This window comes from Ischnura elegans, chromosome 2 (assembly GCF_921293095.1).
Source record: "Ischnura elegans chromosome 2, ioIscEleg1.1, whole genome shotgun sequence".
NCBI lineage: Eukaryota > Metazoa > Arthropoda > Insecta > Odonata > Coenagrionidae > Ischnura > Ischnura elegans.
Genome location: NC_060247.1, coordinates 30,501,960 through 30,528,601, shown reverse-complemented (window position 1 = coordinate 30,528,601; position 26,642 = coordinate 30,501,960). Strand labels below are relative to the sequence as shown.

The window sequence follows — 26,642 nt, the reverse complement described above, 5'->3', positions numbered from 1 at the left end:
GGAACCATGTTAATATACCAGCATCAAGGCATGAAAACGGACCAGGCTTGTTGACCAAATATTGAATATGTCCCATCATAACAGGAAGTTATATTAAGTATGGAAAATTCTGCAGCATAATTCTTTATTTATTTCATTTAAGTTAATTAAACTTTGATTCTCCAATGTATAGGATGGAAGGTCAGGACAGTCAAGAGGTGTGGCCCCCGGGGAGAAGTTCTGTTCCGTTGATTCAAGGTATATTTTACCAAATGTTCCTGAACAGTCCAGTGACCTGCATCCTATGGATTTTGCCCCATGTACCTACTCTCTTTTGGTGCAATTGTGCACGGTCAGTAATTACTCAGTCTCTTCGGTGATAATGTCTCTTTCTTGCTACCATAATAATATGTATGTTTTTGATCAATTTTTACAGAAATGGATATGACAGAATACATTGATTTCATTTTTTGTCATTATGCAACATGTACTTAAATTGGTGTATTCTAGTTAATAGAGGAATCTCTCACGTATTTTGGCATCCTTCCTAAATACTAAATCCTTTTTACCAAGTTTTCCAAAAATATTTTATGCCACTAAATTTAATGGAGTGTGAAAATGAGATTTATTTGTTCACAATCATTTTTATAAATTTCTAACTACGAGTTCAACCGCGGCAAAACTTGTTTCTGTCACCTTAAAGGGTACACAAAGTGTAGAAATTCTGTATGAGAAACATCATTTGCCTCAATTAGGATCTTAATGGAAACAAATGGTTATTCGCAAGTGTGATAGTTTTACTTTTACCAAAACTTGTTGCATTTGAAAGTTCAAGGAAAGCAATTTAGTCCTGCCAATATGCTCTGAAGTTATAGTGTCCCTATTGGGTAAATTTTCAAAATACTCCCAAGAAAAAAAGTGGGGCTGGGGCATAAAAATCCCACAATACAGCTTTACATAAAATAATGCATGGCACATGAAAAACTGTTGCTCCACTTCAAACGCTAATTTTTCAAGAACTTGTATTTGCTTGCATATGAACATTCATACAATCGAAGAACAGATTAATATAAATGCATGTTCTTTTGCGTGGATAGCAAATGATTATATAAACCTCAAATAATGATGCCAAAGAAACATGATATTTTTTGGAAAATATCAAAATATTTACTGGAAATTTGAAGTGCTGTTGGCTCTATTTTAATGCACTATCGACAGAAATTGCTGTTAAATCTACATTTTTTTTGCTTTTTTACCTTTACCTCAACTTTTTTGCTTTGTTATCAATGTGTCCAGTTTTTTTGCATGCCTTTTATTAGGTAATGAAAGTAGCATAATTTTCTTTTGCTCAATTTGTAGTCATATACATAACACCAAGGATAAAGATTTTGCTTATGGATTACTTTTTTGCGGTCTTACCTGTTATTAATGACCTTTATGTTCATTCATGTTGAGGATATTGAAAATTTAGGGTTCACAGTGGAGCTACTATTTCCAAGCACCAAAAACTATGCTGTTTTCCTGCAAAGGTGGATAAAAAATTCTTAATGCAATGAGGAATTGCTAGAGATAATGAGTAAATCACTACTATACCAGGTAATTTATTTTAGCCACGGGTGAATTATTTACAGAGATATGACCCTTTAAATTTAAAGTTAACTTCTGCGTCTTTACTTTTTGAGAGGAGTGTGCCTACCAGGAATAATTTTTTTTGGTTTTGTGAGCTCCCTGCTATTTTCAGATATGTTGGATGTAATTTCTAGTTTTCTGTGCTTTTCCCCCTTCTAAGGAAGAGTTAATTCACTCACATTTTTTCTCCCACTCTTTGTTGTTCAAACTATACTTTTTTAGCATGTGTGTTATTGTATCATATTTTGTTTCCGTCCATGTTGCTACTCAATAGCACTAGGTAATATTGCCTTCTCTAGATACTAGTCTGTATTCACTCATTCAGGAATAGTGACAAATTAACTCTTTAGACACTCAAGGTGCCCACATATTGGCTTTCGGTTTTTGCCTTAAAACGCTAACGTACATATATATATGTATATATAAACATTGGCCCTGTGGTTAATCCCATGTAAAAATGTTTATTACGTTTATAGTTAGTTTCACTTTTATGCTGGAGATTATATGAAGGTTTATCACCCCTTAGGAAATGGTATTTCTTCTACAGTATTCAGTGTACTGTATAATCAAAAGAATATGTCTCTGTTTTCATACGTTTGACGTATTCTTGAATCAGGCTTTAGCTTTCCGGGAGTGAAACCGGAAATTGCCGTGAGAGCGTTAGGGGTGAACTTTTTCATCCTGTGAGGCATAGAAAGTAAAGCATCACACAATGCAAAAATGTGTTGCAGACTTGCTTACCGCTCAGGATAAAAGAGATGTATTGGTCCCTTTTAACACATTCAATGCAGGCCCAGTTCAGGCAATTTTCATGAAAGTCATCGGCCGATAAAATAAGAAAGAAAAATAGAGAGAGGTTTTCGTGCCATAACTTCTGTTCAAATACTACTATTTACAAGCGGCGCACACGGGTCGAAAGAGGGAAGCTTGATGAAGGCCATGCACACGATCGGAAGACTCGGAAGTGGATATTTGTCATGTATGGAGGCAGAGAAAGGGCTCTGGCCCGACCGGCAGAGCATGTCAATTGACATGTTCCATATCTCGGCTTGGACGGGACCATGTCAATTGACGTGCTCCTCACTGAATGTGCTTACACGTTGCGTACCGGGATATTTTAATTCCTAGGAACGCCGTTTTGGAAATATGTGCCTAAGAGGGTGTAATGCCTTTGGTTTAAACATAGTTAAAAAGTTAATGTTTAGAATATAACTTTACCCAATCAAACGTTATGATGCATCAATTCATTATGAATAATGAACAACAACTGAAAACGTACTAATGAATACGTATTGTACGCTTTAAAATTGTTTGGGTTGACGCGCCTAAATGACGAGAATCTTCGTCATCCGTCCGAACGTTCAGGAAAAAAATGACGAGAATTCTCGCCATCCGTTCGCAACATGTTAACCTTCTACTGGATGCATTTTCTTTTCTCACATAATGTTTTTGTAATTAGATGACTGTCATTCAATGCATGTACGAAAAATCATAGAATTTTTCTTCTCCTTAGGAAAACATTTCCTTTTTGTAGAAACATTAACTTATGGTTTCACTAGTAATGGACCAAACTACGCCCAGATGACGGCGTTAGGATTAGGATTGGCATTAGGAGAGGAGAGCAATGTATAAAAATTTTATTTATAAAAAAATTACATTAAAAATTTCTAAAATCATTTACAGTTACTGAAAATAATGCATGTTATGAATATTACAATCGCAGCTGTTCTTTTGCTTCAATGCATAAATGGTGAAATTAGTTTCGAGGTTGAAGGGTGACTTTGATTCCTTTCTCAGAGCGAAGAATAAGCTCTGGAAGAAGTATTAAATCCTTTGGTTGTTCAGCAGATTTTATCTTGAAGTTTTGAACAATCGAGGCTACTACTGTCTTTGCTTCTTGCATTGCAAACTTTTGTCCTGAAATGAAAAGAAAAATGAGAATACATACTTAGATTTTTATAATATGTACTCTTATTATAATTATTGACTAATCATAAGGGCTTAAGATTTCAAGGCAATTTGAGGGCTGCAACTGGTATTCAATTTTGCTGTCCTATTGTAAGTTTGGAAATGTTTCTGATGATACTGTATTGCTGGGCGTGAGATGAAAATATTTATGCAATGAACTAGAAGGAAAGATTAAGAAAAAAACTTGTGAGACCTCATTTAATCCTGTAGTCACTCACTTATCATTCCCGAGCCAATGTGACTATACGGAGCCCATAACTTGACTCAATGACATCCTCATCTTCAGGAAAATTGAAGTGGCTGAGAAACTCCAAAAAATGTAAACTTTTGGTCGTGGTAATCTTAGTGAAAAAATGCATGTGTAAAACCTTTTTCTGGGTATTTGCTGAATTCGATCCATCCAAGTTAAAAATCCTCTCTCAAACATATACATATGTCTGTATATATAATCCTAGAAGAATTGTGCAGACTTTTCATGTCATTTTATTTTGTTGATACTAGTAATGATTAAGCCAGAATCAGTCATGTAAGCTTCAAAGTAGCTCAGCAGCATTTTTACAAGGTCTCTGTTACTCACTTGTGGAGCCAAAATTATCACTAGAGGAACTGACCATTATGTCCCTTAGGCAATAGTTTATTCGTAGTTTTATATAAACACTGCTAACTGAAAATTACCCCCGAATAGCCAATTTAGAAATGGGTGTTTATAAATGCAAGTGCATGTGAATTTTGATAAGGCCACTCCCCAGTAGGCCGGCCCTTATTTTTCAGATTTGCGAAAAGTTATGTTTTCCTGGTCTCAAAATGATCCAAATGATGTTCATATTCACGTGTTAAAATTTGGTTACTTTAAAATAACGGCAACCCGTGCCCCAAGGGCCCTAAGTACTAAGGACCGTCAATTGAGTTTTTTGGGGCCGAAAAAGCACTATTTCTATGTAAAACGTAAAAGTAAGGTCTTAGGGCCGATTTTCTGTTTGTTTTAACCTATCTCCAAGCGTTTAGGAGATATCGCCCGTCATAATGCAATCTCCCCCCTAGGGTGCCACCCCGCACCGCGGTATCGCTGAGGTATGTCCCGCACCACTTACTAGAGACTTCCCCTCAACCCCCTCCCCTCCCTCGGCAAAGACTTTGCTCCTGATGTCAAGATCTAGCCTCTGAAGAAATGTGCTTACCTTAGAAAGAATTTAATTGCCATAACAATACTTCCAATCCAAGAGATCAATTTATTTTCACTCTGTCCATGAATTTCGGTACATTAACCAAAATAAAATAGATTTTCATTGTATTTCTAATTTTTCACAGACATCCTACATTTGGAAATGAAAGTGCCTTTCCGCACGTAAGGATTGTATTGCGATGAAAAGTCACTCTTAGTAATAAATTTTGAAAGCTCTCTTCCTTCAACGTGACTGCCCAAAAATCTTGAATTAGTTTCACTCCTCTCGCTGCACAATCATTTCCCACTTGATGACCCCGAATAATTTGCAAATCGTTCTTGTATGTTCATCCCATTCTCGTATGTTCACATCAAAGAATGCAATGCATATTTACAATACATTAAATAGCTTTCTCGAATTAGTGGTGACAAAATTTGGTATAGATACCTTAGTCATATCTTTACGTTTATAGAATGCCTTCTTCGGTGGATCATATTTTCCTACACAAGACCACATACGGCGTATCACGTTTTTTTTTCACACCTAGAAATGGATCCGTCAAAGAAGGACAGGCCTACCAACTCCTCACTCATCTACCACAAGTAGTTTGAAAACCTCTTTTGTGCTGCTTTCGCTATGTCTAGGTTAACACTTTCGTAATTAACATGTCTTTGTAGGAACTACGGGTCTCTGATGGGAGCTAATGCAACAAAAGGAGCGGAGTACCACATCTTTTCATTTCTTCTTGAATATATTGAAATCTATTCCACCAATAACTGCATTTTGTTCTCCTCTTTATTTGCGTAAGAACTTTATTTCTTCAGCCCAAGCACATTTATCCGAGAGATTAACTGCACTTTCCTCCTCGCGCGTCAAAAATTCAATGGTACCGCTCCTTGTAATGTCAAGCAAATCATCAAGTTTCGTTACGAAAGATTCTCTTCTCTTCATATCCACCGTAGTTCGCGTTCTCTTTATGCCGTTGCACGTTCATCCATTCTTTGCGTCATTTTTCTAACTTTTCAATCGCCTTATTTTCCGTAAAAACAGGAATTCTAGTTTTATACTATGGATGAGACGCATTTCTCACGGTTTTTCTCGCACTAAGTCTTACAAATTTCGAACCCATTAGGAGATAGAGAAAACACATAGTACTTCTCTCACTGTCGGTAAATTTGAGCCGAGTATTTCTTCACTTTCTGTTCCAACCAGTTCAGTGCCTGGATTTAGTCTTGATTACATGCCTTTCCTTGTTGGTCTATTCTTAAAATGAACGTCACGTTCATGATATAGTATTTATTTCACCACTTTTCTCCTTACATCCTAAAAAACTTAGCTCTTCCTATCCTTTGCACACTATACACAAGAACTATCTCTATCTATCCACAGTGATCTAAATCCGTGAACTTACTACCTCCTTTCTTCTCCTTGAATATTTCTATCTACTGTTGGAGCCCTGGAAGCCCTGCTCAATCCCTCATTCCTTTATTATTCATAGACACATTTCTATCACATGCTTATAATATTTTGTACATAAAAAGCACTTTGGAACAAAGCCTGCTGGAATGGTTCGCGGCCGTTTGGCGGCAAAAAAATCAAGGTTTAAGGGGTCGGTACCCAATACATAGGACGGCGTTGAAGGGTTAATATTGACATTATAGGCTTTAACAACATTAATCATGACACAAGAGGAACAACTTATTCAATACTGTACCACTAGCATGTAAATCTTGTCATCTGGAGCAAAGTCTTTGCTGAGGGAGGGGAGGGGGTTGAGGGGAAGTCTCTAGTAAGTGGTACGGGACATACCTCAGCGGTGCCGCGGTGCGGGGTGGCGCCCTAGGGGGGAGATTGCATTACGACGGGCGATATCTCCTAAACGCTTAGAGATAGGTTAAAACAAACAGAAAATCGGCCCTAAGGGCTTTACTTTTACGTTTTACATAAAAATAGTGCTTTTTCGGCCCCAAAAAACTCAATTGAGGGTCCTTAGTACTTAGGGCCCTTGGGGCACGGGTTGCCGTTATTTTAAAGTAACCAAATTTTGACACGTGAATATGTGCACCATTTGGATCATTTTGAGACCAGGAAAACATAACTTTTCGTAATTCTGAAAAATAAGGGCCGGCCTACTCCCCAGTCCCTGCTGACTATAAAGGCCTGGTTACACGGTACATTAACACGTACAAGTTAATGTACGTTTGCGTGAATGATTTTTGTGGACCGGAACGGAACATGTGCGAATGCATGAACCATATTAGAACAGGTTCTATTTTCCGTTCATGCTTTCGCACAAGTTGGGTGGTTACACGGTGCATTTTGGCGTTCATTCTCGCGTTCATACATTTAGACATTAACCCGTACGTGTTAATGTATCGTGTAACCAGGCCTTAACATAGTGTTGATAGTGAATGGTTTTTCTTATCTTGAATTTTATGACTTAAGTACAGTTCTGGGTGACTCTACATAGTACTATCACTAAATATTCTGAAATAGGATCGAAGTTTTTCCCTGCGAACAAGTGGAAGGAATTCTTCTCTGGTTTTCCACCGGTTGAGGCTATTATGAGACTAAATATTCTGTATCAGACTAATTTAATTTATCAAAACTTGATGTCTTGTGGACTGTGGTGGTGTGATTTTAGTTTCATGACATGATAGGTGTGATAGCATGAAGCTTGCTTTTTTATGTCGAGTCATCAAAATAACCGTGGAGAGACGTGTAAAGTGGTTTCTGAATTGGTAAAAATACACTGTGTGACACTAGGAGGTCTTAGCTTGAATTAATTTCAATGGGGATGACTTTTTATTGTTCCAGCGTAGTTTGTTCATATTCTTTAATTGGAGATTATTATTATGACGTACATATAATTTTATTTGTCTTAATGTTGTACATTCATCTTTCAGTTTTCATTTTCAGATTGAGTGAAGAACCTAAAAAATCCTCTTCTAAAAAATGGAACTTTTCTTATGTATATTTTGTTGGTATTTGGGAAAGACCACGAAATAACCCAGACAAATGAAGCGAATCAGAAATTCATTGGGAAATTCATGATTTTGAATAAAATGCTTTGACTTGGTACATAATTCTACTTACCTATACAGTTCCTTGATCCTGCACTGAAGGGAACGAAGGCAAAAGCAGGTCTCTTTTCGCAAGCTTCTGGTAAAAAGTTATCTGGGTTAAATTTTTCTGGTTCTGGAAATAATTCCTTGTCACGGTGCATGTGAAACATATGGATGACTAATTCAGTTTCGGCTGGAACAAGGTATTCACCTAAAAAGTAAACAAGAACTTAAATGGCATATATGTACTTCAGTGGTGGGCATCAGGGTTGTGTTTTCTAAATTAACTTTTTCATGCATTCATATTGATGACCAATATTCTCCAGATTGGGAATTGAACCGTGATCCTTTGGCTTTGTGGGTCTTAATTGCACAAGCAACTATGCCATCCAGGTACATCAATTCTCATGCAATTTACATTAATTATTCCTTAATTATAATGGTAACAAAAATAATTGAATAACATAGCGGTCTTGCCAGTTGCCTGTGAGGCTAAAGGTGTACAATTTAATTCTCAGTCCTGGGTAATTTTTCCTGGGTAACAGTCCTGGATAATTGCAGTGGTGAAATCCATGTGACAGTTTGGAAATATTTCACTCTTTCTGATGACATTTCTGATCAAGTACGTCTTTGAACAGTGTTTCTGTGATAATAAGTAACTATTTTGTTCACTTTGCTAAAAATGGCCATTTTCCGGTGGTCTGCAGCCGCGTTTTTAGCAAAGTTAACTAAATTGTTATTTTTCATCCCAGAAACACGGTTCAAAGACATACTTGATTGCTTGATTGACAGGAGTGCGATGCAAACAATCATTTTTTCATGATCGGATTGATTGATTGATTTTCAAATTGCAGTCAGAACGGTAACTTTTCGCGAAGGGAGGCCCCCCACTCGGAGGGTCGAAGAGAGACGGGCTAGCGAGGGTGAGCTCGTTGAGGAAAGGGTTCCCAATTAGCGACCCTTCGGAGGGTGTGCCACGCCCATCCTGGAAGTACCCGATCCATGGACCCACGAAATGCATTTTAACCTTCGCACCGCACATGAGGAGAAGGTTTTTCGGAGATTGAACAGCAGCGAAAGCATTAATACTACTTGACTCATTTTCTGGACTGAAGGGTGCCTGTACTTTGGATGGTTTGTGTTGGAATTGGCTAAGGGTCAGTTGATTAGTAGCTGGTTGGAAGTATTGCTTATGTTGAAGTAGTCTCCTAGTTGGTTATATCTTCCATTAGCAGGCCACCTGACGTTACTTGGGAAAGATAGAACCCAGAGAAAAGGGAAACTTGGGACTTGGAATTCATGGTCACACGGAAGGAATTTTAGGCATGCTGAACAGCAAACAATGGAAAAAACTGTTTCCATATAACACACACTGGATCAGCTCATATACCCTGCTCCACAACATTGATCACTATGTGTGTCCATACTTGTTTAGACCAAAATCGTCTAGTCAACTCATACCCCAGCAAAAAGGTTTGCACCGGCAGGATAAACAGTTAAATGTAGAATCGTCTGAGTTATATTTTCCCTTTGAGCAAGTGAGTGGGTGTGCTAACCCGGCGGGATAGCCAACCACAGAAGTTGTATTAAGTGACGTAACAAATGGTAATGAGAAAACAACGTGAAGGATATCCTTCACGTTATCGCATATGTGTCGAATTCAACTGAAGTAACACTACATGGTTTGAGACCATGAAATGCATTCATACACTAACTTCAGTTGAAATACGTGCTGCTGTATGGAAACACATAGCAGACAGACAAACAGACATCCTCTTTTATGTATATAGACCTGCTGTCTGCACTGAGGGAATACCCCTTGTATGTATCTGTTGAAATAGTTATTCCTTTGTTAGGAGCTAATAATTACAGGGATTATTGTCAATGCATATGTTACTATGCTCAAATTGAGCATCAAAGCAGCAGCAGGAATCAAACAATTGATTCAGTTGATGATCACGGAAATCTTAGGAGAATATACATTAAAATCAGCAAATCTTATTCTAAGATTTGTTAAATTTCTTGCTTTACAAAAATATCCACTCTTCGTAAAATGTGTTGGCAATTTTTCAACATCTTTAGAAAACAGTTGATACATTCACATGTAGGATTTTTTATTGTCTATGAAGTTGGCAAATAAGACTTTGAATTGGCAATTACTTATTCACTCATTTACCTAGTTGTACATCTTCTCTCAACTTCCTTGCTATCATTGGAACACTTGGGTAGAGGCGAAGAGATTCACGGACACATCTGTCGAGTAGGCGCAGCTCAGACAATTTCTGAGTTGAATTTATTTTCTCTTTCCCATAGACCTCATTTATTTCTGCTGCAACATCCTCCTGAAATATGTTAAAGGCTATTAGCAGAACTCAAAATTGCTTGCTAGGGTGTTTGATGGGGCTTCTAGCTATGACCTTGGGGACAATGTTAATTACTCTGGTACCAATAGTCAAAGAATTCAGGGGTGCCCGCCCTCCTCTTTGCCTAATGGCTTACCTCTCCCCCATCAAAATGGATGTTGCCCCCAAAAACAGGTTACACCTCCCCCTCTATAAACTTGTCAAGTATACATTTTTCAAGCTACTACTCATATTGTGTATCACTCTTGATCCATTAGCATTTAGATGGCTTTTATAAATGTCATTAAATATTGTTTGTTGAGCTGGTGAAATTAAAATTTGCGTTTGAGAGCCACCTTAAATATTACCCTCTTTTCTATTTTTCCAGGAATTATGGAGGGTGGTCACCACTCCGGCACCCCGCCTATTTAATTTTCCCCTGATATCCCACCCATATTCTCACCTGAATTTCAGGATGCAGCCCCAAAAGATAAATTGTCCATGATATTCCACTTGCAGTTGTGTCGTGGCCTTCAAACATGAACGTATCTACTTCCTCCCTTATGTCTTCATCGCTCAAAATTGGTTTCTTGTCATGACCTTCAGCAAATGCAGCTTCTATTAATATATCTATGAATGCTTTTCTTTTCTTTGTGAGCCCAATGTCTTCATTCTTATCTGCAACTCCTGTTGAAATAGTTTGAATGTATAAAGGTTCATCAATTTTAAGCATCCAATCTGGTATATAAATCCAGTATAAATGTGCTAATGAATGGGGACTTTCGTATGGTTGAAGACAATTGCTATTATGCTATGTTATGCTGTGCTAAGGAAATTAGTGTCTAATAATAATTTATGATAAAAATGTCCATTGTGTATAATTTTCCCCAATTTGAGCATGGAATTATGTAGTCTTTAAGGCATGCAATTTGCTATGGATTTGCCACTTTTCCGTTGGGACCTTTAATTTCAATTATTTGAGGCCTGAAAAACTTGATAATGGCAAAAAATCATTATTAAATAAAAGGATTTGAAACTAGAGCAAAAATTTGAAATTGAGGGATTCTCTGAAAATAAGCGATAAGATAATACAGTACACTCCTTATTATCTGTGCTAATTATGCGGAGAATAATTGGAAAACACTGATAATCCAAACTTCGCTTTAATTTCTTGTAATTTTCATGATCTACGTAAATCAAACTATTTATAAGTACTAATGCACATTGTCTATTATTTTAGATTGCTTTCCGGAACGCGTTTCGTCAAAAACTGCTACGGGCATACAGACAGCGTTACCCAGATGTTAAGCGAATGAGGCTGGGAGCCATTGGAGACTATGAGGCTGCGCGCTAGGCTTAGGTTGCTTGAACAATTGAGAATGGATATCTTTAAGAGCGACACAGAGAACATAATATTAGAGCCACACTATATTTCCAGGTCCGATAGAAGTGATAAATTTAGAGAGATGTTTTGGCGAACGGATAGATATGGGAATTTGTTTTTCCCCCGAACCATAAAGGACTTTAATAAACGCTAGTCCCAACCTCGTTAGAGCACTTCATTTTTTTTGTTGTAAATGGCTGGTGTCCTAACACCCTCTGCCACACGCCTTTTAGGCGGCTTGCGGGGTATTATATAGATGTAGATGTAGAATTGTGATGAGCTTTCTCTTCCTGACCGTGATCTTGTCCACAGTGATACGTGATTGTACTATTATTTCTACTACTATATGTAATACCTGGTTTCCGGAAACCACGCACCGGTGGCTGCGAGGTCACGGATTCAGAAAAGTAGTTTGCACGAATGCTTCAAAACCACTGCGCGACATCGGAAATTACACTGTCAGGCACCATGCCGAGTGGTCGCGATTTAAAAAAAAATAATAATCGCTGAAAACTTTGAAAGACCGTGAACTCGTGCGCGGATAGTCTGCAACTCGTATAAACGGCAGCCGGATAATCGGGAGTCTGCTGTAGTATAGAGTCATGAGGAAAGGTGGGATGGGAAGAGGAATTCTTGCAGCATAACAGTATCTTTATCACCTATCATGTGTTATTTAATGGATTTAGGGAAAGGGAGCTGTCACTGAGAACTGCTCATAAATATCCTCCCATTTCAAGCTGTCATTTCCCCAACCCTCACTTTCAAAAGCAGTCTTAAAGCCTTAATATTCATTGACTTTCCATGCATGACTTTTGTTCTGCGTTGCATTCAAGCAATGTTTCCTGGGACATCAACGCTCTTAGTAATGCTAGTATGCTTGTGTGTACATTTATTCATCTTTCAGCCTCATGTGCTGTAAATAAGTATATTTATGCATACATATATCTTTTATGAGCAAATACTTACCATTTTTATGTGACATGGAATACTCTTGCTTCTTTGCTTTGATCACCTAAAGAAGAAATATTTTTTTCATAAATACGGTGTTCATGTAATTTTAATTTGACTCACTGGAGTTTATTTTACTTAATCTCACCTTATTGGAGAAAGTATGCATAATTTTCACTGATTTATTAAATTCTCGACCTCTTGAAGATAAATCAAAAATTATCTTTGAATGTAGCCATGGCTTTAAGAATCTGTGCAATGTTGATTCGGCAACACTAAAATTGAAACAAAAGCGCAAGATATGAGTGTAAGGTGTAAGTATTTATTTAGAAATACACCGGTGAAAACCCCTTGACAATGTTTAAAACAATAGAAGTTTAAAGTGTCCAGAAAAACATGGAATAATACAGAATGCATGTTCATGTAATTATGTATATGCAAAATACAAGCATAATGTATTTAGATAGCAATGTTACATAAAAAGAAGTTGGGACACCAGTATGTAGTATGTATTCTTATCCTCTGTATAAGTAAACCTTTGAATTCATGTGTATATGTCATTAATACAGTGAATCTAGTTCTGCTTTTATATAATTCATAACTCTAACTGGGAATTTGTGATGACAGATATTTTCAGTTAAAATTAAGTGTAAAGACTTAGCTTACCATTAACTTGATTGTTACCAAGTAGAAACATAAATTTTTACGATTTAAATCAATCACTAACTAATCATAAAAAAATTTCAGTTGGTTTTAATTTATTTATATGCTGGTTACAGATGATATAAGACTTCCCAAGTAGCATTTCTATGTCGGTCCAATGTCGATGCGACGGCGGCATAGGTCATCTACAGGTCGTTCTGACGTCGGGAGCTGAAGTCGGTCCATCGTCGAAATGATAACGTTTAGCCAGGCTACAGCCGACACGCCAACCAATGTCGGCCCTACATTAATTCATCTGTAAGCTTACTCACTTACATCAGACTTAAGTCTTATATCATCGGTAACAATCATCATATATTATGTGCCTACAACGACAAATCCTGATGAAATAGATTACCTATGTCATTTTTTGGAAACTCCCTACTTGTTGCAATGATGATGGTAATATTGACTTCATTTGAGCTGACATCTTCTCTTTGATTTTGCATTTGAGTTTCTTTTAAAAAACTGTGTCTTCAGCAAATATTAACATTCATAATGTAATAGGTATATTTTATTTGACTTTGTGGTGTTGTCATTTTGATTAGTCACTTTGTTTGACACTGGCAGTGTTTAGCTCTGGGAGTGATAACCGTGAGCACTGTTGGGACTTCATGAAAATGTATGTCTTATGGTTGGAGGATACGCCTCTTAAATTCAGAAACATTTAAAGTTTGAAGATCTATTATTTGAGCTTATTACTTACAAAGATATGGACTTCAGATAAGCTGCATCCTCTTCTGAAACTTTTTTCTGAATATCCATATTTGTTCCCATTGCAGTTTCTTTTCATCATGCAATTAGAGTTACAGGAAAAAAATCCACTTTAAGTAAAGGCTATAGTAATGAAAAACTGTCGGCAAATAACAATGTTGTGGAAAAATAACTTCATACATATTTTATGTAGATTGAAGAAAATATTTTCTGGAATGTTTTTGGTGTCACATTGAAATTTGTAAAATCATGGACACTTTGAAGGGAAGGTAATTTGAAAAATTCTCTTTGAAAGAGATTATAATTATTTATCCCTTGAAAGAAATTTGGAATTTGAATATTCAATTGTGTATGTAGCATATTTTGATGCTTTTTGAATTAAGGTTTATTGGTGAGGTGCAGAGATACTTACCGCATATAATATCAAGACTGCATTGCCAAATAAAAGGAGCAATGTCAAAGACCTTTGACTCTTTGCTTTTGGTTTCTAGTAATTTCAAAAGAGTACTGGTTTTATCTACAAAAACTTCTTGATAACTGTCCAATATGGTCCGATGGAAAGCAGGAGTCAACATTTTTCTTCTAGAATGCCACTTAGCCCCTGAAAAGCCAAGCATATGGATCGTTTCACAGTCTAGAGTTGCACAGAGTCATCCTCTCCACTAATCATGAGTTGTTTGGCATCTATTTTTAATTGATGTTTATTCAATTAATGATGATTTAGTTGTTTTTCAGCATCAGAAATTAAATTGCCCATGTAGCCTTGGTGAAGCTAATTTAATGGTCTTCATTTTCATTCACTCATTCTAGAGCTCAGTTATAATGCTTTTGATGAGATAATCTCTTGTTCATAAGCATTCATTTGTGTAGAACACAAATATTTATCCTCCCAAATTACTTTAAACAGGAGGATTCAATAGGAATACTATTCAGGAGAAAAATGATGATGAAGGATTAGACTTTATTTACCTGTGCTTGTCAGTAGCCCCGTTCCGAGCCAAGCGTGTACAAAGGAGTAAGTTGAACTTTTCTCAATGTGGACATTGCTGCTGAAGATATCCTGAAAAGAAATCCATGCTGAATTATTAACTTCATAGTTGATGATGAAAGAGAATTGATCGCTTGGGTAAATTTTGAAGTTTCTGCACTCACTACAACTAATACCTATTTGAATGATTTTATATTCAAATTTCATTAAAGTTTAATTGATAATTTTATATAGATGTACATTATTCAAGTTAGTGTCTTAGGTACCATTTTACTTGAATAAAAGAGCAGACATATTTGAATTTGTTGCCTATGTTATATTTTCATTTAGTATCTTCTTCCATTAGAACTAAAGACTTCTTCTTCCCTTCAAGTCTTGTAATTGCATCCAGTTTGTGAAAATCAAAGATCTTGTTATGCATGCAAGTAATCAGGGCTTGTACTCCATGCCTCATTAAGATCACAATTTAGAACTTTTGCAATGCTATGCATTATCTGGATTGGCACCGATAAAAATATGGAAAATATTAGCCCACCGATAGGGATTATGTATCTGTTCGGCTAAAACTTAGCCTGTAGTGAGAGTAGAATCTCAGAAGTTCATATCCCTCCAAAAATTATGGTTTTCACAGTGTTTATTTATCATTTGCTAGTGAACCCCTAAAAATGCACTCCTATGGCAAAGAAACATGTCTCTCCTCTATAAGAAAAAATCCTTGCTTATAAATGATACCCAAACTTACCTCAGCATACTTCCATGAGCAAACATGGACAGTACCCATGAAGGGCCCCATCCAAATGCGGAAGATTGATCCATAGTCTTTAACTGCTTGCGTCATTAGGTCCATGAATTCTGCAATCAAAGATTATAATTAAATTATTTACTCCTTTCAGTGCGGTGGGCTGATATATCGGCTTTTGCTGCTCAGGCAAATGGTTGGCGGGTCGATATATCAGCTCTTACGTAGTCATTACTTTATGTGCTATAACTTATTTCTGTAAACATAAAAATATTTTGTCATTATTAACCAGTTTATCCTTTTCAATTAAAAAACCCATATGCATACGTAAAAGAATAGCTTTGTATTGTTTTTTTTTCTCCTAGTTGCTGCATTTTATGAAAATACCCTCTGCATTTCTTGCCAGCACCCCAGGAAGAAGGATAGCACTAAGAGGGTTAAAATTGATATTTGGATGCCACATGTCATTTTCGGCTAATAAAAATAAAAAATGGTGTCATGCGTGACTCCAGGCATTAAATAATAATCATATGTACATAGCCTGAACGTAATTAATAATTATGCATGTGGGTAAAATGTGAAATTTCTCACTGAAATATAGTTTCTTACCTTACTGAGCCCCAATGTAATCTAGAGCGTCATGCAATACCTTACCATTCAATCAAGATTTCCTATTTACCTTGAACATTCATGCCTAGTTAACGTACCTTACAAACAAAGCATACCTTAACCCTTTTAGCTGCGGGAGTACATGATTTTGGCTACCAGCCTCTATGGGAGAGATCCAAGAAATATTTTTCTATCTAGCCTGGCCGAGTGTCTCGCAATGAGCGAACCCTTACAATCTGGGGCAAGATTTCTTTCTTAAGCTTATTTCTTTCTTACCAAAGGATGGGCCTACATTTGAGCACTTGTCGTAGGCAGTGTGGAGCATAATGAAACAATACGAAATGGGTAGTACAATAGGAAATGCTGGGAGGCACTCCCTGCCGTGAGGGATGGCTGAGGAGAGTTAAGGCACATTAGCGATCCCTACAGTGAGGGATTGTGCACTTTGATTGATTGGGCTCTGCCCAGGTAGCAATAAAAATTTTGGGAAACTGCCTTTAGTAGTTGAGCAATGGTCAAACATTTAAAAACATTTTTCCCACAGTCAGCGTTCAACACTTAAAAAAAATTTCCTGCAGTCTAAGGGCAGAAGTAGTATGGCTGTGGTTAAAATTAGCCAAATTTAGTCATTTCTAGAGAAAATAGCATTTTATGCTTTGAGTCTAAATGTTATGCCAAAGGATTTAATTCCATTTTCAAATTGCAAAATCATCTTTATAGTTGATGATATTCAAAAATATAAGTAATGGTGGTGGGTGTGATTTTATGGAAATCGTTCATAGTATAGAGCGTTCCACATTTAGTTGACAGTATGGGCTCTTATGGAGAATTGTTTCCCATGTTAATCTCCACAAGGCTGGGAGCGCGGTGTTGTCAATAACAGCACGAAAATTAATGTAATGTAGAAAGAGATGCTGCATTCATTGGTGTTAATAGTTTTTGGATAATAGGAGCAACTCAAGAAATTGCTTCGTGGCTGTTTCTACATGAGGTTTCATTGTTAAAAAATTTGGTTCAATATGTTTGTTCCCATGGTTACTACAGGGTATCAGAGGGAATATTAAGGGGGAATGAGCACTCAGAGCCTTATTCAGCACTGGAGTGGACCACGACATAACATATTCTCAGCCCCTCTGAATGGAGAACTTGAAAGAGCTTGAATCTTCTAGCACCACATCATAGGCCATCTGTGACTAATATTTTATCTCCCATCAATGAGCGACGAGTACTTAAGCAAATAGCAGCCAAAAATTCCACTCTGAGAAATAATGAGCACTCACAATGAGCTACAGTTGAGGACCTAATATCCAGAAAGCTTGGGACCGAAGGGCTTCTGGATTTCTGGTTTTTCTGGATTTCTGGTCTTCATAGTATATTTAGTAAATTAATTAATTTATACATATGCTCAGGCTCTTGTACTTGATATTTGATATCCTTATGTGTCCCTGACAAGGTTCTTAGCGTATGTCCATAGTACATATGTGCTAAATTCCTACTAATCCCAGAACAAGGCTCGGAGAGTGGTGCCACCAGGTGGCAAGTCAAAACACTACGCAGAGGAATTTTCAAATGTTCTGGATTTCAGGTTTTCCAGGTTTCGGGATTCCAAATTTGAGGTCCTCAACTGTACTAAGCATCCGTTGAAGTCGGGGGATAATTCCACAGCTGTTGTGGTAGCACTCTCTTTTTGTAGGTTATTATAGGGGGTTCACTCCACTTGAGTGCACCGATTATCAAGGTAACATTTTAAGAATAATGAGCTCTATTTATTATCAGTTCATGTGACGGGGGAGGTAATGAGAGGAAGTTGTAGAGGGGTATAAAATGTTCAGGACCTGAGGAGTATTCATGGTGAGGTAAGGGTTTTGAGGTGGTTGTGTTCTGTGATCGGGTATAGGCATCACTGGAGGTGTTTAGCAGTAAGGGTTGGATGGTCAAGAAGGAAAGTTGAGGAGCTGGTGGTCATTGACGAGATGTATGAGTGTGGCTTAAGACATCCAACTCCTTAAAGGCATTTAATCCGCAACCTCCCCACAAATTGAATTGATTACCTATAATGCTAATTTTTTCAAGTTCTACCTTGATAATGCTCCTCTGTTACCAAAACCATGGTTGTTTACAATAAAAATTCCTGTGGAAACAGTCAAGTTACATTTTCTTGTGAAGTTTCCATAATTAAAAAAATGTTGAAAGGTTCCACAAAGGAACAAAATGTGCCACCATATTACTGGCTGCCCTCAATGAATACAAGTGCAGTGGAGACAACGTAATGTGTGAGAGGTCAGTGCCTGTCCACTTGCTTGTTATCTGCCCAACTCCTAGGAGGAAACACATTATATACTGAGATAAGACTTGTGGATTCTTTTGGGTGAATTATTTATTTCACGAGACGTATAAATAGATCGTCTTATCTTAATTCTTTTTCTGACCTTTATGAGACCACACTCTGTAAATTGTGTGGATTTAATAATTTATTTAATTTAGTATATCAACAGTCCTATGAAAATTGAAGTGCTGACAAACTTATATGCCCTTGTTTACCTTACTCTCATACTTGTTAACCTTTATTGATAACTGTATAGAATATAAATAATTATCTGAAATATGAAGCCCGTACACATTCTCATTTAGCAAAAATAAAATACATACAGCAATGAGTGTTTACATCGTTCCCTTGCCATGTATGCTTTTTTTCTTTTATGAACTCAGTGTACTTTATTTGACTCAGAGTTAATTTTGGCTTTCTATTTATCTGTCCCCAGGGGCAATTGCGATTTCAATACTGACAAACATATTTTCATTTGCGTTTGGACTGATGTTCTGCTTCGAGATGAACATGTTTTCCATGGTTATTTATGCTTTGCTCAACAACTTTGAGGTTGCCTTAAATAGTCCTCAAGGCTTTGGAGGGGCGAAAGGGGACCCAGAAGTTAACCCCCTGTCTTCTCTTTCCACTTCATTCTTCTCTTCCCTCTGAGGGACCCTTTTACTTATTGGCCACGGGCCCCCTAGTGAATCGCACCGCATGTCACTGCACAGACCACAATTCCTTTCGAAAAGTGCCTCCAAGCTGATATTTCAATGACTACAGGGCATCGGCGATATCCTCCATTGTGGTCAGTGGGACTTAAAAGCCAATAGCCAAAATATAGGAATCTTTAATGTGATGTGCCTTGGAAGAGTGCCTTGGGGTTGGGGTGGATGGGATGGCCTGGGGTGGCAACCCCTCCCCTCCCCAGGCGAAATTTGGTTAACTTTTTGATTAATGACATGCCTGAAAATACATTTTACACCATGTTGGCACTAAAAATTGAACATTAAAGCTGATTCAGTTATTATATGTCAAAACTAGTCAATAGTTTTAAATATTTTTTTAATTTCTCTGAGGCTTTAAGGGGGGGGACCTATCCCCTGACACCCCCTATAGTTATGCCATTGGCCATGTGTTTTAAAACTGTTTCACGTGATCACTTTTGAATTTGCCTCTGGGCAAGATTTGGAGGAAGGATTACCACTGAAATGGGGGTGTAGTAGGTGGGCGTGGTAGATACCCACACGACTCAATTTCCGGCCGAGTTCTCTGGAGACTTCTGCAGAATGAAAACAACTGTTTAGATGCCTATCCTCATTCAAAATAGTTAAGAATGATTCGCTATGAAACGATTTGCCCAAAAATAACATTCCTCTGCATGTCGAGGAGAAGCAATGGGTGCATTAATGTGGAGTGACTATGATAGTGAGCCCATGTATAGCTTTCAATGAGAACACCAGCGGACTTCAGCGTATGTGTACTGCTTTCCATATTTAGTTGATGGTACTTTCTCTTGAAGACACGTTTCCCACGTTTTTTCTCCACAAGCCCTTTGATGCGCTGACGCCATTTCATTAAACGAGGAAAAAATTGAATTTTGCGCAATGCAACGTTTAAAAGATTACCATGAATTCAATAAGAGAGTTCACATTTCCAGCATGAATTAGTGTTATGATGAATACATAATCTTTTGATTAATTTTATAACAACGGGAGAAATACTTTCACCAAAAGCGTAGTACATACTTCTGACTGCATCACTCAATAATGGGAAAATCGATCTTCATTGTAGATTAAAACTTACAAAAGAAATACCTTGTATTATTTACTCAATAATAGTGTATGTTTTTTCCGGTTAATTGAGATGAAATGTTGTAAAACTGATACTTACTTTAGCGATGAGAAATATTGATTTTTATAGGGTAAAATGGGGTCGACTACTAACTTACGTTCCATAAGTCGAAGGTCCATGCACAAGGGCATACCCTGGATCATAACAACGGAGGGGCAAGCTATGGTCTAGGGGAGTGCAAGCCATGGTTTGGGGGGGGGGGGGGTAAGGTTAAGCTAAGTTGTGACATTTGAAAAAAATAGTTTAATTTTAGTTGCACATCTTATATTTATACATGCATATCATTTTTCGTGGGTTTAAAGAAAATTTGTTGAATACTTTCAGTTCAATTCAGTACTGATTTTGCTTCAAGACTTGTGATTTTTGCTTCTGGGGGGAGGGGCAGCTGCCCCCCCTGTCCCTCGCTGGGTACGCCCATGTCCATGCATGCTGCGTATGATATGTTTAAATTAATATCTTTTCATAACCTCACTTGGGAAGGGAGCATAAGCATAATCTTAGTATCTCTGGACGGAAAAATATAATAAGCAAGTGAGTGGGGTTTTTGAATCATCTTACAACTCACCAAGCGTTGTTCGACTACATATGGATTTCCCAAAACATAGACAGGTTTTTAGGAATATAGCGGTCTAAAACCTTGATTTGAAAGGTTACTTAGTTCCAGGGCCGGAACGAGGAGTTTTTTCAGAAGGGTAGGCAAATATCACCCCTCGCTCCCTCCCTCCCCCTCCTCCACCACTAAAATACGATACATCCTAAGCTATTTTTTTGGGTTGCGGTAGTTGAAATTACACACTGTATGTTTGCCATTGAGACTTTTTATTAATAGTTTTGTTTTTTTAATTTATAAATTAATAATTATTGTTAAATGCATTGATTAGAAAAATTAAATAACTTTAAAAATCAACTTTTCAAATGTTGCCGCCCCTGAAATCTGCCGCCCGGGGCACTTTCCCTATCTGCCCCGCCCTAGCTCCAGGCAAGGTGCGTACCTATTACTCGCACCTTGGCTCCAGGCCTGCTCCCACTCTAAATTCGCACGCAGCGAATTGCGCTGTAGAAGTCGCATCGTGGGGAAATCGCTGTTGCGTAAAAATTCTGACGGAGAGCATAGAGTACAGGCAACGATACTAAGGTAGACTTCGGGAATTGCACCAAACAATAGCTTTTACAAACTTTTCAAGTCAATACGTAAGTAGCCATAAACTTTCCCTCGTGTTGGCCTTACGAAATAAATTTATTGATGTTGTGCTGACACCCCTGCTAAGTAACATCTCGCTCCGCGGGAAAAGATTTTTTCTTCAGAAAATTCGCATAATATTAATATGCATGCATTATGCATTCGCAATTAATTAATTTTCCTTGTGAAATGGAATTCCAATATGGCAGAAAATTCAATTTGTAAAATAAATTGAATTTTCTGCCATACGTATCATGTGTTACGTTTGTGGTTGAGAGCTGCTACATGCCGAGTTTTCGATAAAACTTTTTTACATGATCTCTTTTTGATTGGCGATGAAATACTCTTTCGCTCTTTAAGTTATGATTCGATTAAGTCGAAAATATTTTGTGGTATATTTGATTTAGAAATGAACCAAATAATAATTAAACGCAATGAAATTTTATGTTTAACTTTTGGGTTTTGTGGGGATGATATTAACTAGGGTAAAATATTTAATTACATTGGACGCGTGTGCCAATGCGTGCTAAGTTTAAGTAAAGTAACAAGAGGAGGCGGTATAATAGCAAAATTTCATCACTAATGACAGAGAAAAATATGTCAATTTAAGTATTCATTGAATAGAAAAACACTTTCATAATAAGATGGCGGAAAGAAAATGAGGAAAATATGGCACGTCGCTTTTAGGAGCATGAAAATCATTCGATAAACTATCAAGGGCGTACTGTTCGATACTAAATACGCGTCTTCAAACCAACTTATTAAAGGGTGGTTACTTCAATGAAATGAAAAACGCGTAAAGATACTTAGTGGACTGTATTAACAAATAGAAATGGTTCACATCACAGAATAGATGCTTCTCGGCTGATGCCACGCCGAACATTGCCCCCCTAATCTCTATGTCTCCTCGCACCATGTCAAGTCACCCTAGGGCCTCCCCCAAGGCCCCACCGAAGACCCCCACCCCAGGCCTCCACTCATACATGCATCATCGCAACCTCCACTCACCCCAACCTTAAGGTCCAAACACGTACCCAGGATGAAAACTAGGGGGGGGGGGGTGGAAAGCCATGGTTGTTCAAATTGTAGGTAAGATTTAAGCATGGAAAAGGTGAATGAAATCAACATTTTAAGGAAACTATAACAGCTCTTTATTAGTTTTTAAAATTATTTGCTTGAAAATATATTATTTTCCTTAAAGACATTTGCGATTTTGCTTCTAGGGTGGGGGTGGGGAGGGCAGCTGCCCCCTCCTGCCCCTCGTTGGGTACGCCCATGTATACTACCTACGCGAAATTTTTCTTGAGAACTGCATCTCTCCTTGTTTCCGGTGATCCAGCCGTAAATCTCTATCGATATGTATCTCCTACTCTTTCGTTTCAAGGATCATTGTCTATTATGCCCTCAACGAGAAGTTGTAGGATAACATGTGTGCATTGGGAGTATTTACAAGATTTCCGAGTTCAAATGTGCCTCGTGCAAATAACCTTTCTACTCTCTCGGTGGCTGAGTGCACAGTGATGCGTCCTCTGCCCACTATCTTCTGCATACTCCGTTCAATCAGAGTAATAGGGTGTTTTCCTAGTATTTTTTATTGCTGAAATCGATAGATTATTACTCCTGGAGTATGTATTTCACGCTTTTAAATTTTTAAAAAACGATATATACTTTTCGCGATTAAATGAACAGTGAAAAATTTCAAGCGCGCGAAAACGCAACATCTGAATGCTGTGAAAAGCCCGTGTGACATCATTCTGGTTCCGGCCGCCGCCGTGTGAGGCCACCTTGATGCGAGCGCCGCCGCTACGATACAGGCTGCTTGCAGGTAGCAGAGTAACCTGGCAGCAGGTAGTGCCTGGCTTAAATGAGGATTATTAATACCCTATCAAACGAAGGAAACTTTCCGACCATAGGCAATTTTAATAGGTGATTATTAAGAAATTTTTCCCTGAGGTCTGTGCTTCATGCATGCTTCGGTGATTCCAGAAGATGTAAAACTCCTGACTACTCGTATATCATCTAGGTCCCTGTGACGTCACGTGGAGTGGCATCGCATGGGCGCCAATCTGGCCTTTAAAAAATTAAAAGTTTAATTTAATTTAAAAATTAAATTAAAAAGGTTAAAATTGACCATTATTAAGATTCGTCTAAACTCGTATTTCTAAAACCAAATAATTTTCATATCATGAATACACTAATCTTGGGTAACGAATCACAATCAATGCCTTTCGTTTTCTTTTGTTGAGAGTTACTCCTCAACTTTTGTAATCAGTTTAAAGTATCAGTTACAAAGTTGAAATGGAATCAGTTTCAGCTGAAAATGGTTTTAGAGTTTTGCGCGATATCAATGCACCAAAACCTGTAATTCCCTGTTGCGGCAACGCCGTCTCGATGTACCGAGACGGCCTTGGTTGAGGCAGTGGTAGAGTGGTGGCTACTCTTTCGGCTATAGCCGTACCCGTTCTCATAACGCTTTCAGGAGTGCGATAAGTAGGGGAATTATTAGGGAAGATTTTAAATTTTTTAAATGCAGATCGGTGATCTGGATGGTGACAGACGCTCCCCAGGATAGCTTAATTTTGTTCCATATTTTGTCTCCGTTTCACAAATTTGTCTCTGATTTCAATCAATAAAAGTGTAATGATGTGTTTTTTCAACTTCCATCAGCTCTTAAAAAATCTTCATTCTATCGTCTCAGGCTCAATTTTTTGGAAGTTCATTTAAAAGTATATATTTCATAGTAATAAATATATAAGTTCATTTCAAAAATATTAAACCGATTTATCAATTGCTGGAATAAAACAGAGTTTTTCACTTTATTATTTTCTTTGCTCCTTGAACGTCATGCTGATTAAGAAAATTCCAGGGGAAGTTTTGTCGTGGAAATGATCGTACGCGTCTATACATCTACATACACATTACACAGTGATCCGCTGAAAGGTCGTGTGGCATGGGATTAAGACATGGTGCATAGTCATGTCGCTCAGTTGACCTTCATGAGACGTGAGAGCTTAATTGTTTAGCGTCTGCGCTAGTTATGTTTCACAATATTCGTTGGTAAATTCAGGTAGAAGCAAATAATAAATTTATTTCACTTACTTAAAGATGTATTCCTCTTCCCATGATCATGTAAACAGTAGGTAATGTCATGTTAAATACCTAAGTATATAAATTTCGTAGTTCAATCCGTAAAGAATGGTAATAGGGTAGTTTCCTTTTTCAAAAAAAAAACGAAAGGCATGGAATGCGATTCGTTGCCCACCGTTAATGTGTTCATAATATACAAATTATTTGTTTTTAGAAATACCGGTTTAGACGAATGGCAATGGTCAATTTTATCCTCATTTGAAAAAGGCCAGATTGGCGCCCATGCGATGCCACTCCACGTGACGTCACAGGGACCTAGTTTCTATACGAGTAGATAGGAGTTTTACATCGTCTGAAATTACCAATGCATGCATGAGGTACAGAGCTCAGGGAAACATGTCTTAATAATCACTTGTTAAAACTGCCTAAGGTCGGAAAGTTTCCTTCGTTTGATAAGGTATTAATAATCCTTATTTAAGCCAAGCGCTACCAGCTAGCAGGGTACTCTGCTACCCGCTAGCATCCTGCGTCCTATCAGCGCTCAGAGCCTCGATCAAGGTCACCTCACAAGGCGGGAGGGGGAACCAGAAATGCGTCGCACGGACTCTTTCCCATCATTCCTACTTACGCGTCGCGTTTTCGCGCGCTTAAAAATTTTCACTTTTCATTTAATCGCGAAAAATAGATATCGTCATTAAAAAATCTAAAAGCGTGAAATTCGTACTCCAGGAGTAATAATCTTTCGATATAGGCAATAAAAAATAATAACATTGGTAAAAAAAATCTAAAAAAAAATTGGTAACATATTAATGGCAGTACCATTTGTTTCGACGATTCTGCATCTTCCTCCTCCGGATCAGGATTACATCAGTACTTTCTTTAACTTTGCATGTGACTTGATTATTATTTTATCACGATATAATTAAAGGTAGCTCAAGCTATCTGCTGCGTCCCCCCGTTGATTTTTTTTTCTGAATTCGCCAGTGGATTACATTCCATATTATCCTCACGGAGGTCATGCAACGGAAAGGATGAGCCACGAGGGTAACAGATCCGATTTGCGGCGCCGTTCACCGGTCCTCGTACATTGATCGCTTTTGATATGACTACGGCAAGGAACGGCTCTGAATTTGCACAAAAAATGAGATAAGGCCGTTGAAAGGATCATTAAATTTCTTGATATTGAATGATCGTCACCGCAGAATGAGACAGCTTTTACCTGTATCTGGCGACTGATACCGTAAAATGTAACATCAACAGTGGTGGACCTCGACCCCGGGAAGAGTGCAATAATAAGTTCATTTTTTTTAAATCCAAGATAAGTATTATATTTAGAATGCAATGCGGTGACTCTTTGAAGTGCTAGCTTTCGTTATCGGGCGTGAGTGTCTTTCTTGATGGGTTTCAAGGACCCTGTGTTTTGCATACTAATCCTTCGAAATTGATTAAAGAACCACGGAAAGTGTGTTTATTGGACAAACAGTTCGCGTATTATCTTAATGAAGTTTCTTTCGACGATTAAAAAGTGTCAATAGCGCCTACTATTAGAAAAATCTGATTCCTTTCACTATTATGAGATACTTTTTTTCAACTAGATTAACCTGCTAAAAAGTCTCATGCTAACACCTACGTAGGGATAATATGGATTGCTACTGTATCGAGAACTATGCATTCATCAGCAAGAAAACCAAGGGATACTTATTATGGGAGCTGCAGTAAAACATAATAATAACATTAAAATATAAAGCACTCCTTAAAGATTTGGAGCAGTTGTTCCATAGTGACTCTTTGGTCAAATTTCATTGAGAAACAGGAGCCAACAAAATATTCCACAGTATTTCGTTTCGAAAAGTGTCAAAAATAGTGGTCTATATGCAGTATCTCCAACGTTCGTTCTATGTCAATAAAAGTTTAATTTATGAAGGCCCCATTTCAACCTCAAGCTAGCATTTGATAAATCCTCCTGACGTAAGAAATTATACT

At 37.7% G+C, this 26,642-nt stretch overlaps 1 protein-coding gene and 1 long non-coding RNA gene across 3 annotated transcripts in view; one reads left to right on the top strand and one right to left on the bottom strand.

Moving 5' to 3' along the window:
- Window positions 1–54: 54 nt before the first annotated feature.
- Window positions 55–10,715, top strand: LOC124153513. Its single transcript, XR_006863673.1, has 2 exons — window positions 55–331; window positions 10,535–10,715. It is a non-coding gene; the product is annotated as an uncharacterized LOC124153513 (long non-coding RNA).
- Window positions 3,231–26,642, bottom strand: part of LOC124153512 (cytochrome P450 4C1-like) — a 54,905-nt gene continuing 31,493 nt past the window's right edge. For both annotated transcript variants that reach the window (XM_046526720.1, XM_046526721.1), the window contains exons 2-11: window positions 15,625–15,734; window positions 14,864–14,954; window positions 14,307–14,495; window positions 13,887–13,965; window positions 12,627–12,753; window positions 12,497–12,542; window positions 10,610–10,833; window positions 9,981–10,146; window positions 7,836–8,015; window positions 3,231–3,525 (exon numbers count right to left, since the gene is read on the bottom strand). In XM_046526720.1, coding sequence (XP_046382676.1) covers window positions 3,365–3,525; window positions 7,836–8,015; window positions 9,981–10,146; window positions 10,610–10,833; window positions 12,497–12,542; window positions 12,627–12,753; window positions 13,887–13,965; window positions 14,307–14,495; window positions 14,864–14,954; window positions 15,625–15,734 — 1,373 coding nt within the window. In that variant the 3' untranslated portion in view covers window positions 3,231–3,364. The remainder of the gene's footprint in view (window positions 3,526–7,835; window positions 8,016–9,980; window positions 10,147–10,609; window positions 10,834–12,496; window positions 12,543–12,626; window positions 12,754–13,886; window positions 13,966–14,306; window positions 14,496–14,863; window positions 14,955–15,624; window positions 15,735–26,642) is intronic.